The sequence below is a fragment of the Entelurus aequoreus genome, linkage group LG11 (assembly GCF_033978785.1).
Source record: "Entelurus aequoreus isolate RoL-2023_Sb linkage group LG11, RoL_Eaeq_v1.1, whole genome shotgun sequence".
Classification (NCBI taxonomy): domain Eukaryota; kingdom Metazoa; phylum Chordata; class Actinopteri; order Syngnathiformes; family Syngnathidae; genus Entelurus; species Entelurus aequoreus.
The window spans coordinates 73778060-73792885 of NC_084741.1; the positions used below are offsets into that span (position 1 = coordinate 73778060).

The 14826-nt window shown below is 39.8% G+C and overlaps 1 protein-coding gene across 1 annotated transcript in view; it reads left to right on the forward strand.

Annotated features, from left to right (window-relative positions):
• The window catches only part of maneal (mannosidase endo-alpha like), a 32394-nt gene extending 19072 nt beyond the window's left edge, over positions 1-13322 (forward strand). The window contains exons 3-4 of the mRNA XM_062063971.1: positions 9228-9304; positions 10044-13322. Coding sequence (XP_061919955.1) covers positions 9228-9304; positions 10044-10680 — 714 coding nt within the window. The 3' untranslated portion in view covers positions 10681-13322. The remainder of the gene's footprint in view (positions 1-9227; positions 9305-10043) is intronic.
• Positions 13323-14826: the final 1504 nt, after the last annotated feature.

Here is a 14826-nt window from a genome sequence, read left to right on the forward strand (position 1 = left end):
GTGCGGCCAAACAGCCGCGGGCTAAGAAATAACGTCACAGATTCCACATGCAATGTCAGGCTAGAAACGCCATGAGAGAAATCGAGGCTACATTGGATTGAATGCTCTGTCGGCATGAGGTGTAGGACTTTGACGGGCATGAGGCATGAGGTGTAGGACTTTGACGGGCATGAGGCATGAGGTGTAGGACTTTGACGGGCATGAAGCATGAGGTGTAGGACTTTGACGGGCATGAAGCATGAGGTGTAGGACTTTGACGGGCATGAGGCATGAGGTGTAGGACTTTGACGGGCATGAAGCATGAGGTGTAGGACTTTGACGGGCATGAGGCATGAGGTGTAGGACTTTGACGGGCATGAGGCATGAGGTGTAGGACTTTGACGGGCATGAGGCATGAGGTGTAGGACTTTGACGGGCATGAGGCATGAGGTGTAGGACTTTGACGGGCATGAGGCATGAGGTGTAGGACTTTGACGGGCACGAAGCATGAGGTGTAGGACTTTGACGGGCATGAAGCATGAGGTGTAGGACTTTGACGGGCATGAGGCATGAGGTGTAGGACTTTGAGGGGCACACAACACAACACACCAGGGGAGCTTTTAACATCTCAGTCGCACCTTAAACGTCCTCGCAAAACACGTCTTGGATGTGAATTATTCATCGTTTGTGCGCCCTTTTCAGCTTATGTTGGCGAACTTGTCCCCGTGTAACATGTTCAGTTTGAACCGGACTGGAAAGAAGCGGATAAAAGTGAGGAATGTTTTGCATGTCAAACACTTTAAGATCATTTTTTGATCTTGGTCAAATAAACAATGTTCCTAATAAGCACTTGCCTTGTTGTCTTTCCATTAAGAACAATAAACTACTTTTTAGTATAAGTTTGCTGGTTTCAAGAAATGTAATGCCGAGCGCATATCATTATGTCAAGATAATGGCACTAGCATTTACTTCATTTAAGAATATTTTTCAACATATTGAGCAAAAAGGTCTTTTTTTTTCTACCAAGAAAAGTGCACTTGTTATTAATGAGAATATACTTATTTGAAGCTATTTTTGGGTTCATTGAGGTTAGCTAATTAGGGTCCGCCTGTACCCTGTATAAAGGACTCAGTCCTTTATACAGGGTACAGGCGGACACTATTGAATTTGTAATGTTTATTATTATTCTTTATTATTATTCCGCAGCTTTGCGCACTACTTTGCCCCCCTTAACATGCTTCAAAACTCACCAAATTTCATACACACATAGAAAAACTGTGGCAGCACACTTTAGTAAAAAAAACAAACCCCAAAAATCAAAATTGCGCTCTAGCGCCCCCTAGGAAACAAACAAAAACAAACTGCCTGTAACTCCCACTAGGAAGGTCGTAGAGACATGAAACAAAAACCTATCTGTAGGTCTCACTTAGACCTACAAGTCATGACACATCTTTGGGCAAAAACCAACAGGAGGTTGGCAATTTCCAATTTAAGACAAAAATGTACTAAAAACACTCATTTTTGCCTCTTTGAGCTGTAATTTGACCCCCTTAAAATACTTCAAAACTCACCAAACTTTTTTACACACATCGGGACTGGTGGAAATTGCGATCTAAAAAAATAACCGAACCCCAAAACTCAAAATTGCGCTCTAGCGCAATTTTTGAATAAAACAGAGACAAAACTGCTTCTCAGAGGAAAACTCAGACAAAACTGCTTGTAACTTCCGGTAGGAACGTCTTAGAGACATGAAACAAATACCTCTATGTAGGTCTCACCTAGACCTACATTTCATAGATTGACACCCTTCAGCAAAAATCAACAGGAAGTTTGCTATCCCTCCTTCAAAACAACATTTTTGTTAAAACCAGTCACCAAACATCAAACATTATCTCCTCCGAGCGCGTTTGTGGTTTCGGCTTCAAACTGCTACAGGAGAGAGATTGAACCCTTCTGATTAAAAGTTGACGACGGCGTTTCATGTAGTGCTACCGTTTAGATTTGACGAGCCTTCAAAGACCCGCAGCACTAAAGTTGCTCCGCTGCTGTTGTTGTAAGACGGCTGCTTAAAAGCAGGAAGCACCAGCGTGAGCACAGAACGCAGAGAAGGTAGTACACTACACAAAAGTATCTAACTCCCAGTACGAATATCGTAGAGACACGAAACAAAAACCTCTATGTAGGTCTCACTCAGGACTACCACTGGACAAAAGTATTGGGACACCTAGGACTAGGACCTGCCAAAATGCGGACCCGACCAACGCTGCTTGCAGCTTTAATTTGACTTGTTTTGGAAAGTCTTGAAAAGCTGAATTTTCTTGTTCTATTGGCAGATAATTTTGCTTAGTTCAAATAAAATACCCCTCATGAACACTGACTTTTTGCAGTGTGCTGTGCATTGAACTTCATCCGGTGTTCCCTCCATTATTTTCAAAGCACTTTCGTGAGCCTTCCAGCACCACGCAGTTGAACATACACCACCGAGCCCTCTTGGGGGGGTCATGCTAAAAAAGCAAGCCTTACACCTTTCATGATTATATAAGCTGTGCAGTATTTGAGCAGCACCCACACACTCATGCATTGTGCAGCACCACATTGCTGCTGCTTGACCTGCCACTGAAGAGGACCTGAAATAGTCGGCACCAAGCGAGGTCTCGTGTGCGCGCGTGGAGATCCCTGGGGACAAGTTTGTGTCCCAGGACAATCATGTCCCTGATGGGATGTCAAAATGTCTTCCCGCTAACTGGGCCGCACATTATGGAACTGTCTTACTTACATATATATATGGCCTCCATTGTTAAGGTAGGTCTTCATGTTAACTATTAGAAAATTAATTTACCCATTTCAGTAAATGAAGTACAAGTATTGTGAATTAAGGTATATGATAGTTGAGGATTATTGTATGTCAGTAACTATGAAGATGGGGTGCAGTACTTGGCTGAAACCAAGCTGGGTCACAGTGTTTCCCATAAACTGCCAAGATACCTGTGGCGGTGGGGGCGTGGCTATGGGCGTGGTCACCATGACATCATCGAGTAATTTGCATAATTTACTACAATGATATGATTTTCTCTAAAAAGGCTCAAAAAAATGTATACTTACTAATTAATAATCACAGTTTTGTTTTAAACGTCCATCCATCCATTTTACAATATAATTACAACACTTTATGTACATATTTATATACAGATTTGAACAATAAGTTATTCACTGAAATATATTTATTAATTCTGGTTCTTACAAAAAATATATCTTATAACATATAAAAGCTAAAATGTCTCTTAAAGCTCTGCCCCTTTAATTAGTGCATACTAAATCATTTAACTTTAGCCTACTACTACAAGCATATTATTTACCAGCAACATAAAGTGAAGCAGAGGCAGAGGTGTCCTGCCACAGTCAGTAACAAATCAACAGAAAACAGTAGTGGTGGTAGATAGACACAGAGCTTCATCAAACATCTGATCCACTGAACAAAGAGCTCCAAAAATCTTGAACTTTAGACTGCCATCAGTTTTACTCCCTACACTTAACCATGTGTTTCCTACTGCCTGCACACTTTGCACACTTTGTTATATACACATGTTGTGTTTCTAATATAAATACATTTAATAAAGTCAAATACAAATAAGGCAACAAGAGAAGTATCCTACACTTCTCTTTTGTAAAGTAAATGTGAACAGCCGATACGGGCATCTACATCTACTATATGATTTGCCTGAGAAGCTGGACAGGACAAAAAAACCCAAAAACAAAACACATTTTTTTATTTTTTTATTTGTGGCGGACGTAATTCTTTCGTGGCGGGCCGCCACAAATAAATGAATGTGTGGGAAACACTGGGTTCATTTAATCTCAAATAGTTTGCTGTCCAAAGAGCACTATAGTGTAGTTGTTGTTTTTGTTAGTTGCTAAAAAAAAATTAAAAAAAAGTTTACCTTTTTAAAAAAACCAAAACAACAATGACTCCATAAATTGATCTATATTTCTTCCACAGCCTAAGGCAGGGATGTCAAACTGGTTTTCATTGAGGGCCACGTGGCAGTTATGGCTGCCATCAGAGGGCCGCATGTAACAGTTGGGGTTGCAAAGGGGCGGAACATTTCCGGAAATTTACCACGGGAAGTTAAGCTCTGGAAGTTTGGAAATATTGACCATTTTTTGAGTATTCAAAGTTGGCTTAGAGGTGACAGAGCTTTCGCCGCTGCTGCTCCCAAGCTCTGGAACGACCTACCTCTGAGTGTTAGACAAGTCTCCTCTCTTCCTGTTTTTAAATCTCTCTTAAAAACATCCTTTTATTCCATGGCTTTTAACACTGAGTGATATCCATCCTGCAATGGCACCCCATAATACACCTGCTGTCAACCTGTTCTAATGTTTTATTTATTTATTCTTTATCGTGTTCTGTTTATGTTGTGTTTGCTCGGTTCTCGTATTATCTTTTAACCTGCCCATTGTGCAGCACTTTGGCTACCCCTGTGGAAAATTTTAAATGTGCTTTATAAATAAAGTTGATTTGATTTGGACAGCGTCCATGGGAATGAATGGGTAATGACAATAATGATATATTATTGAACACTTGTCTATATGCTGCTGCATCTTTTTGGCATTTCTGACGTAGCTCTTTGCACAGTATTTGCAAATGAACACCGCCTTTCCGCCTACATTGGTTGGGGTGAAATGTCTCCACACAGCAGATGGTGTACGTGGCATTATTCTGTTTGTATGTATTTATTCTTGTAAACCACCAATGCAATGCCACACACAGATATAAATAGTCATCTAAATAATTGGAGGAGTCTTTAAAAATATTTGACTGATGGACAAATGAATAGAAATAGGCTAGATGAATAAATGAACAGTCAAACTATAAGCTACATTCTTGTATGACAACAGAATGGCTAGCAGAACAGAAGGCAGAGGAAACTACACCTTTTGATTTAGTATTTGCTACTTGAACTTTACACATCACAAAAAAGGTAATTTCGGATCGCTAACTTTGTTAGCATAAATGAATGGGATTTACCATAGACAAAATTAGCATCACGGCTAACGGGGAAATATTTTGGGTTCATTATGAGACTGTGGTGGTACATAAACCTAGCTAGCTAGAGATATTGGCCCTAAAATCCTTTAACAAGTACAGGAACAGCTAGCTAGCTTGAGTGGAAGTCTGCTGGAGTAGTCTACATTCATACAATAACAAGCAATTACACCTCTATTACACTTAAATACCATAGATCAAATATATTTACCCCAGTAATATCATCAACACTTACCTGAATGGATGAAGTCCTTGGGCTCAAATACTAGTGTGGCCTCAATAGCCCTGCTGTAGTGTGTAGCATGCTGGGAATTATGTGATGGAGGAATGCACAGTGCAGGGTTGAAATTCTACTGAATTTGCATTAAATCAGGTTGTTTTAGCTAATAATCATGCTGCAAGATCTAGCATGTTGCGTAGGCTGACCATACATCCTCTTTTCCGGACATGTCCTCTTTTGCGGGGGTGTCCGGGCGGGGTTTCTTAAATGCCTCAAATGTCCGGCATTTTGAATTAGGGTTGCCTGTATTTTAATGTTAAGAAGGGGTTCAAAAAAACAAAACTGAAGGTGTGCGCACTAGCAACATTGGTGAGGGAGGGGCAGAGACACAGAGCGAGAGAGCTAGTGAGTGGAGACAGACATGAGAACAAGAAATGCCGAAACGTAAATGCAACTTCACGGATGATTTGCGGGAAAAGTATTTGTGTTTTCGTCCTGGCCGTGACACATGGGAAGCAGAATGCACTGTGTGCAAAGCAGCAACGTATGTATCTGTGGCTAATAAAGGGGCCAAAGATCTACAAGCCCATATCGACACTACAAAGCACAAAACAGCTGTGCAGGGCGAGAGCTTGTCTGCTGTTTTTTGTTTAAATTTAATTAATTTGTTTTGAGGCATTATTTATGTTTACATTATATACAAGAGGTTATTTTGAATATTTCTACCTCTGCATTTTTTTTTCCAAAACTGTGAATTTTACAGAATATAAGTGTGACTTATTTTGTTATACTGTCAAGCAGTGTTGGCGTTAACGCACTTTGTGTTTTTTTGTTGTTGTTTTTTTACCATTTGTGGCCCACAGCTAATGTTTAAAAGGCCCACGGCACATTCTAAAAATACTATTAAAATATACAAAAACATAACAAAAGTGAAATAAAAAAGCTTAAAGGTGAAATGTAATTTAGAAAAAGTTGCAATTTTGACTAGTAAAACAAAGATGTTTTTTTTCCCTTTCAAACGGTCATTGCTCAAAACATAATATTGAATCAAAATCAATGTTATTATGAATTATTGACCTATCAAAGGTTCCCATTACTTCACATCAAATCTTCCACTTTGGGGGAAGATTTTGCATATTTTGTGTGTTTGCCATAAAAAACATAGTTTTGTTTGACAAAAAAGGGCGGAAAACAAACAAACAAAAAAAACAACATAAAAAAACCTAAAACATTTTGAAATGAGGACTAGATGTGAAGTTGATGTAGACTCCAGAGATTTAAATATAAAATGTATGTATGACCTGGCACACCATTATCATCATTTCATGACCCAAGCAAAACACTTTTGACACTTTTATACTGAAATAAATACACCTACAACTTATTCAATAAAAACATATAAAAAATTAGCAGCAGCGGTAAAGTTTAGATCCATGAAGGAAAGAAGAAAGTGAATGAACGTTTATAACTGAATACATTTACATATGTATACACATTTGTTTTCTTTTGTATCTTTTTTAATGAATGAAGTAACGTTTATGACAACCTTTTTCCAAAACACAACATAGAATGTGAGATATAACAGGATAATGTAGAACATAATATAGAATGTGAGATATAACAGGATAATGTAGAACATAATATAGAATGTGAGATATAACAGGATAATGTAGAACATAATATAGAATGTGAGATATAACAGGATAATGTAGAACATAATATAGAATGTGAGATATAACAGGATAATGTAGAACATAATATAGAATGTGAGATATAACAGGATAATGTAGAACATAATATAGAATGTGAGATATAACAGGATAATGTAGAACACAACATACAATGTGAGATATAACAGGATAATGCATACATTTGTCATTTGTTTTCAAAACACTTACAAAAAAGGGGGACCCCAAAAATGTACTGTGGGACCCCATTTTTATGACTTGACGGGGTCCCTGGGACCCCATTTTGAAAATTCCTAGCGCCGACACTGCTGTCAACAGAGGAGAAAAAATGCTTTATTTAAAAAAATATATTATTTATAAAGCAAGTTGGAGTATCATTGGCAAATGTTCACCGGGTCCCGGCCTTGGCGTGCTGCCCGCCTTGGCACGCATACATGTGTCCTCTTTTTGCCATTTCACAATATGGTCAGCCTAATGTTGCATTCAATGTTTTTTACCCATTAATTCCCATGGGGGTGCTGGAGCCTATCTTTAATACAATATACAATATCTTCACATGGGCCAAAAAGTTAACACTGCAAAAAGTGAAATCTAAGTAAGATGAAATATGTCAAATAAGGCTGATATTTGCTTATTTTCTGTCTGATAAGATCATTCTTCTCACTAAGCAGATTTCATGTTAGAGTGTTTTACTTGTTTTAAGTGTTTTGCTCCTAAATGATGTCAGTAAGATATTACAGCTTGTTGCTGAGATTTGATGAGCTATATTGAGTAAAACATGCTTGAAACTAGAATATCAACTGTTGTGTCATCAACACTCACAAGTAGAAAACTACTTATTTAGTGTAATAAGTTATTACTTCAAGCATGAAAAAAAAGAATCATGATGCCGAGCGCATATGATTATGTCAAGATAATGGCACTAGCATTTACTTCATTCAACATATTGAGCAAAAAGGTCTCATTTTTTTTCTACCAAGAAAAGTGCACTTGTTATTAGTGAGAATATACTTATTTGAAGGTATTTTTGGGTTCATTGAGGTTAGCTAATTTGACTTGTTTTGGAAAGTCTTGACAAGCCAAATTTTCTTGTTGTATTGGCAGATAATTTTGCTTAGTTCAAGTAAAATACCACACATTTTTTTTCTTGTTTTTGAACACTGACTTTTTGCAGTGTACCTTCTGCTTCAAATTTTTATGTATTTACTAGAGATGACATTTTAACGATATATGCGTTAAAATGTAATATCGGAAATTATCGGTATCGTTTTTTTTATTATCGGTATCGTTTTTTTTGTTTTTGTTTTTTAATTAAATCCACATAAAAAACACAAGATACACTTACAATTAGTGCACCAAGCCAAAAAACCTCCCTCCCCCATTCACACTCATTCACACAAAAGGGTTGTATCTTTTTTGTTATTAATATTCTGCTTCCTACATTATATATCAATATATATCAATACAGTCTGCAAGGGATACAGTCCGTAAGCACACATGATTGTGCGTGCTGCTGCTCCACTAATAGTACTAACCTTTAACACTTCATTTTACTCTTTTTCATTAATTACTAGTTTCGATGTAACTGATTTTATATTGTTTTACTTTCTTTTTTATTCAAGAAAATGTTTTTAATTAATTTATCTTATTTTACAAATTTTTTTAAAAAGTACCTTATCTTCACCATACCTGGTTGTCCAAATTAGGCATAATAATGTGTTAATTCCACGACTGCATAAATCGGTTGATATCGGTATCGGTAATTAAAGAGTTGGACAATATCGGACTATCGGATATCGGCAAAAAGCCATTATCGGACATCCCTAGTTTTTACATTTTCTTTGGGAGTGAAATGTGCAATTTGGATGTGAACGGAACAGAAAGTAGTCACCACAGGACTTTTTGAAGTTTCATGTTGAAACCTCCAGAAATCAGTCAAATGGCAGAAGTTTGCTGAATTAGGAGAACAGGTTAGCTTACCATTTCTGACGTGTTACCTTTTGGTGCTGATGTTCCGACTTCTTTTAGGACGTTTTTCCTTCATGTTTTCCCAAGTTGTTGCACACCAGTCATTAATATTGAACGTTGAATTCAGCGTCCGTGCACCTTTTGAAATATTGATATTATGAACTTTTAGAGTACTGTTGGAGTCCTCGTTGCACGGCTGCTTCTGTCAGTCAACTGTGGGGGTGAAAAAACCCGCTAACGGCGGCAACATTTTGCATGCAAATGTAAATATGTACAATAATGGCGTAAACCAAGAAGGTGAGTGGATATCTATACTTCTTTCCTCCAGGTTGCCTTCCACATCCAACCCTACAGAGGACGGAACGACCAAAGTGTGCACGACAACATCAAGTACATCATTGACAGGTAGACACTTTTACACCTCCATTACTGACTGAACTTCATGCATAGTTTAAACTGTAAAGTTCTTTTAGAAAGAGCTTTGGGTTATTTAAAAAGCCCATTTTGGACTTTTTAAAGTGTGCCAAATTCAAAAGTCCACTCTTTAAATATTACACAGCAGAGGGCTTTGACCACACACACGGGACGTTTTTGGTTTTCTGACACTTTTTAGCTTAATATCACCTAATATCACTAATGGATCAAATGAGGTTGACTTACTTCAAATGTGACATCACTTGGTAGCGACAGACCATTAATACAAGCCGTGGAAAAAGTAAAGGTGACTAGCAGAAAGTTGATGGTACAGTCTTAGCTATTGAAAGTAATCAGATTAGAGATATCAGCAATGGAAGGTAGAGCTAGCAGTTAACAAAATGATCGTTAGCATGAGGTAAACGACACAAAAAGTTAACGGTATGAGCTATGGATCGCAAAGGTAGCTGAAATCATCACGGTGCGTTCCATTTGTACTGGTGTCAGGTTCAAACACTGATGACATCTATTAAACAGACAAGAAGCAAGGAATCATGCCAGTCATACCATTAGCATGACAATTGTAAATCTAAGCTATCAAGGATATGGCTAAGTCATTAAAAAGTAGTGCTAATGGCTATCATAAGACCATTGCATGATCTGTGGAACAAGGACAACACAATTACCATCCATGAAGTGATTCTATGTGCTTTTGTGACTTCTGTTGAAGGTATGGCGACCATGCAGCCTTCTACAGGTTCACCTCCAGCACGGGAAATAGGCTTCCTCTGTTCTACATCTACGACTCGTACCTGACCCCCGCGGAGTCTTGGTCCGAACTTTTGGTGCCCACGGGCTCCCACAGCCTGCGGGGCTCCGCCTACGACGCCATCTTCATCGCTCTGATTGTGGAAGAGCGCCACAAGCAGGACATCCTGGTGGGCGGCTTCGACGGCATGTACACGTACTTCGCCTCCAACGGCTTCTCCTTCGGTTCCTCCCACCAGAACTGGAAGGCCGTTAAGAGTTTCTGCGACGACAACAATCTCCTCTTCATCCCCAGCGTGGGACCGGGCTACGTAGACACCAGCATTCGCCCGTGGAACAGCCACAGCACCCGCAACCGGGTCAACGGGCGCTACTACGAGACGGCCCTGCAGGCGGCGCTTAGCGTGCGGCCCGAGATGGTCACCATCACGTCCTTTAACGAGTGGCATGAGGGGACGCAGATTGAGAAGGCGGTGCCTAAGAAAACCGCCACCAGGGTCTACTTGGACTATCAGCCGCACGGACCTGAACACTACCTGGAGCTAACGCGACGCTGGGCTGAGCACTTCAACAAGGAGAAGGAGCAGTGGCTCATGTGAGCTTTCTACCAACACATCGGCATCAAACAACGCACTTTAATGGACGTCCATAGCCCCTTTCAGACGTCCGAGCTTTTCCCCGTGTTATTGTTCAGGAAGGGCGAGACTACTTTGACCTGGCAACTGCACCTTCTGATGTATCGCGGTCGTAACAGCCAGGACGGCAACAAAGTATCAGGGTTTTATTCCCCCACACAGGGACTGGAGTGCGACGTTTAGCACGTTTTGCAGCAAGCAAATGTCCCATCAAATATCTCATACGTCTCACCAGACCGTGGAACCGTCTAAACGACTGATTATGGGGATGCCTTGTCACTGTTTTAAGCCCAGACAGTCGCAGTAATTTGCAGCCTTCGCTAGGTTCTGTGAAAAAGACCCAGGCAGGTAAACGGCAGATCAACTGCGATGCTTTGATCCGTCTTTTTTTGGGCGTGAAGAGGCCAGTATAGGAAAGAGTGACGGACCTTGTTGGTACCCTTCGAGTCGTTGGTGGAAAAACTAAGCACAATAATAATCTAGAGCATCATAATCCGTCACCACTGCTGTGTCCTCCACAAGAAAGTCTTGAACTCAACTGATGTTACGTGACTGATTGATTGAGACTTTTATTAGTAGATTGCACAGTTCAGTACATATTCCGTACAATTGACCACTAAATGGTAACACCCCAATAAGTTTTTCAACGTGTTTAAGTCCACGTTAATCAATTTGTGAGCGTCGACCAAAACCGTTGTCAACCCTCGTTAAATTAAAGGCCTACTGAAATGAATTTTTTATATTTAAACAGGGATAGCAGATCCATTCTATGTGTCATACTTGATCAATTCGCGATATTGCCATATTTTTGCTGAAAGGATTTAGTAGAGAACATCGACGATAAAGTTGCAACTTTTGGTCGCTGATAAAAAAAGCCTTGCCTGTACCGGAAGTAGCGTGACGTCAACAGTTGAAAGGCTCCTCACATTTTCCTATTGTTTTCAATGCAGCTGGAGCGATTCGGACCGAGAAAGCGACGTTTACCCCATTAATTTGAGCGAGGATGAAAGATTCGTGGATGAGGAACGTTAGAGTGAAGGACTAGAATGCAGTGCAAGAACGCGAAATGGACATTCACAGTGACTTTTATCTCCACGACAATACATCGGCGAAGCTCTTTAGCTACTGAGCTAACGTGATAGCATATAACTGCATATAGAAACAAAATAAATAAATCCCTGACTGGAAGGATAGACAGAAGATCAACAATACTACTAAACCATGGACATGTAACTACACGGTTAATGCTTTCCAGCCTGGCGAAGCTTAACAATGCTGTTGCTAACGACGCCATTGAAGCTAACTTAGCAACCGGACCTCACAGAGCTATGCTAAAAACATTAGCTATCCACCTATGCCAGCCAGCCCTCATCTGCTCATCAACACCCGTGCTCACCTGCGTTCCAACGATCGACGGTGCGACGAAGGACTTCACCCGATCACAGATGCGGTCGGCGAGATGGAGGAAGTTAAGGCGAGTTCGGCGGCTAGCGGGTCTGCTATCCATCTCTGTCCTCCTGGCTGTGTTGCTGCAGCCAGCCGCTAATACACCGATCCCACCTACAACTTTCTTCTTTGCAGTCTCCATTGTTCATTAAACAAATTGCAAAAGATTCACCAACACAGATGTCCAGAATACTGTGGAATTTTGAAATGAAAACAGAGCTTTTTTGTATTGGATACAATGGTGTCCGCATACTTCCGTATCAACCATTGACGTCACGCGCATACGTCATCATACATAGACGTTTTCAACCGGAAGTTTAGCGGGAAATGTAAAATGTCACTTTATAAGTTAACCCGGCCGTATTGGCATGTGTTGCAATGTTAAGATGTCATCATTGATATATAAACTATCAGACTGCGTGGTCGCTAGTAGTGGCTTTCAGTAGGCCTTTAAACGCTCTCGTCTTCGGCGTATTTTTTGGTTGTTACATCTCCACCCAAACGTCGTAACGCTAGGTAGATACGTGTTTGCATTTTGAAGGTTTAAGCTTGAAGATCATAGCTGTGTTAGTGCTTGGGAACAGACGGTGGACCGTTCCGATTTGTATACCGTATTTTTCGGAGTATAAGTCGCTCCGGCCGAAAATGCATAATAAAGAAGGAGAAAAACATATATAAGTCGCACTGGAGTATAAGTCACATTTTTTGGGGAAATATATTTGATAAAAGCCAACACCAACAATAGACATTTGAAAGGCAATTTAAAATGTGTAAAGAATAGTGAACAACAGGCTGAATAAGTGTACGTTATATGAGGCATAAATAACCAACTGGTATGTTAACGTAACATATTATGGTAAGAGTCATTCAAATAACTATAACATATAGAACATGCTATACGTTTACCAAACAATCTGTCACTCCTAATCGCTAAATCCCATGAAATCTTATACGTCTAGTCTCTTACGTCAATAATATTATTGGATATTTTACGCTAATGTGTTCATCATTTCACACATAAGTCGCTCCTGAGTGTAAGTCACATCCCCGGCCAAACTATGAAAAAAACTGTGATTTGTAGTCCGAAAAATACGGTAGTAGAAACATAAAAAGGTTAAAAAAAAAAAACAATTGTAATTTTGGCATATTTCTGCTAACTAACCTACAGCCTACCAATTACAAATTGTAATTTTGGCATATTTCTGCTAACTAACCTACAGCCTACCAAACAAAAAAATATTTTAGATTGACATTCAACTCTATTTTCTTTTGCAGCATTACAGGATCGTGCTAGCAAACGTTAGCCTGATTGTGTTCCTCCGCAACAACTTGACTGCTGCTTCCCCACAGAAAAAGGAAACTTTGGTGTTCATGTAGTTCCACTAGCTAACTGACGTAGTAATGCACACCCCCATGTTATCTGTTGGTCCGTGTTTCCTAACCATAAGGCCGAGGCCCACTGTTGAGCCGCCAACGACCCTAGAGGGCAGCCAAACAATATCTGTTTCTCAGCTGTGGTCCGCATGCACCGCAGCGGTACTCAGTTGTAATACCCTTTTCCACCATTTGTGGCAGTAATGACAATACCAAACAAACAGAAGAAGTCTGGAGCTAAAGTCATAGAGAAGTTTCTTAAGTGCAAAAAATCTGACTAGTGGTGAAGCTGTATTTTTATTTGCACTTAGAGTTAAACATACAATACAGGCCAAAGGTTTGGACACACCTTCTCATTCAATGACTTTTCATTATTTTCATGACTATTTACCTTTTAGATTGTCACTGAAGGCATCAAAACTATGACACCTGTGAAGTGACACTCCCAAAACTATGAATGAACACATGTGGAGTTATGTACTTATCAAAAAAAAAGGTGAAATAACTGAAAACACGTTTTATACTCTAGTTTCTTCAAAATACTCCACCCTCTGCTCTGATTACTGCTTTGCACACTCTTGGCATTCTCTCCATGAGCTACAAGAGGTAGTCTCACTTCACAGGTGAAGTGAATTATATTTATATAGCGCTTTTCTCTAGTGACTCAAAGCGCTTTACATCGTGAAACCCAAAATCTAAGTTACATTTCAAACCAGTGTGGGTGGCACTGGGAGCAGGTGGGTAAAGTGTCTTGCCCAAGGACACAACGGCAGTGACTAGGATGGCGGGAGCGGGAATCGAACCTGGAGCCCTCAAGTTGCTGGCACCGCCGCTCTACCAACCGAGCTATGCCGCCCCCATAGGCAGTGTTGGGTTAGTTACTGAAAACCAGTAACTAGTTAGTTACTATATTTCAAAAGTAACTCAGTTACTTACACCAAAAAGTAATGGGTTACTGTGAAAAGTAACTATTTAGTTACTTATTTTTTAAGCCTTCATTTCAGTACTGTTATTGCACTGGACAATAATACAATGTGTTGATCAACTTGACATGCATTTGCATCACTCAACTCTGCTAAGCAATGTAGTCTACATACAACACACAAACAATGTGGTCTACATACAACCCACAAACAATGTGGTCTACATACAACACACAAACAATGTGGTCTACATACAACACACAAACAATGTGGTCTACATACAACACACAAACAATGTGGTCTACATACAACACACAAACAATGTGGTCTACATACAACACACAAACAATGTGGTCTACATACAACC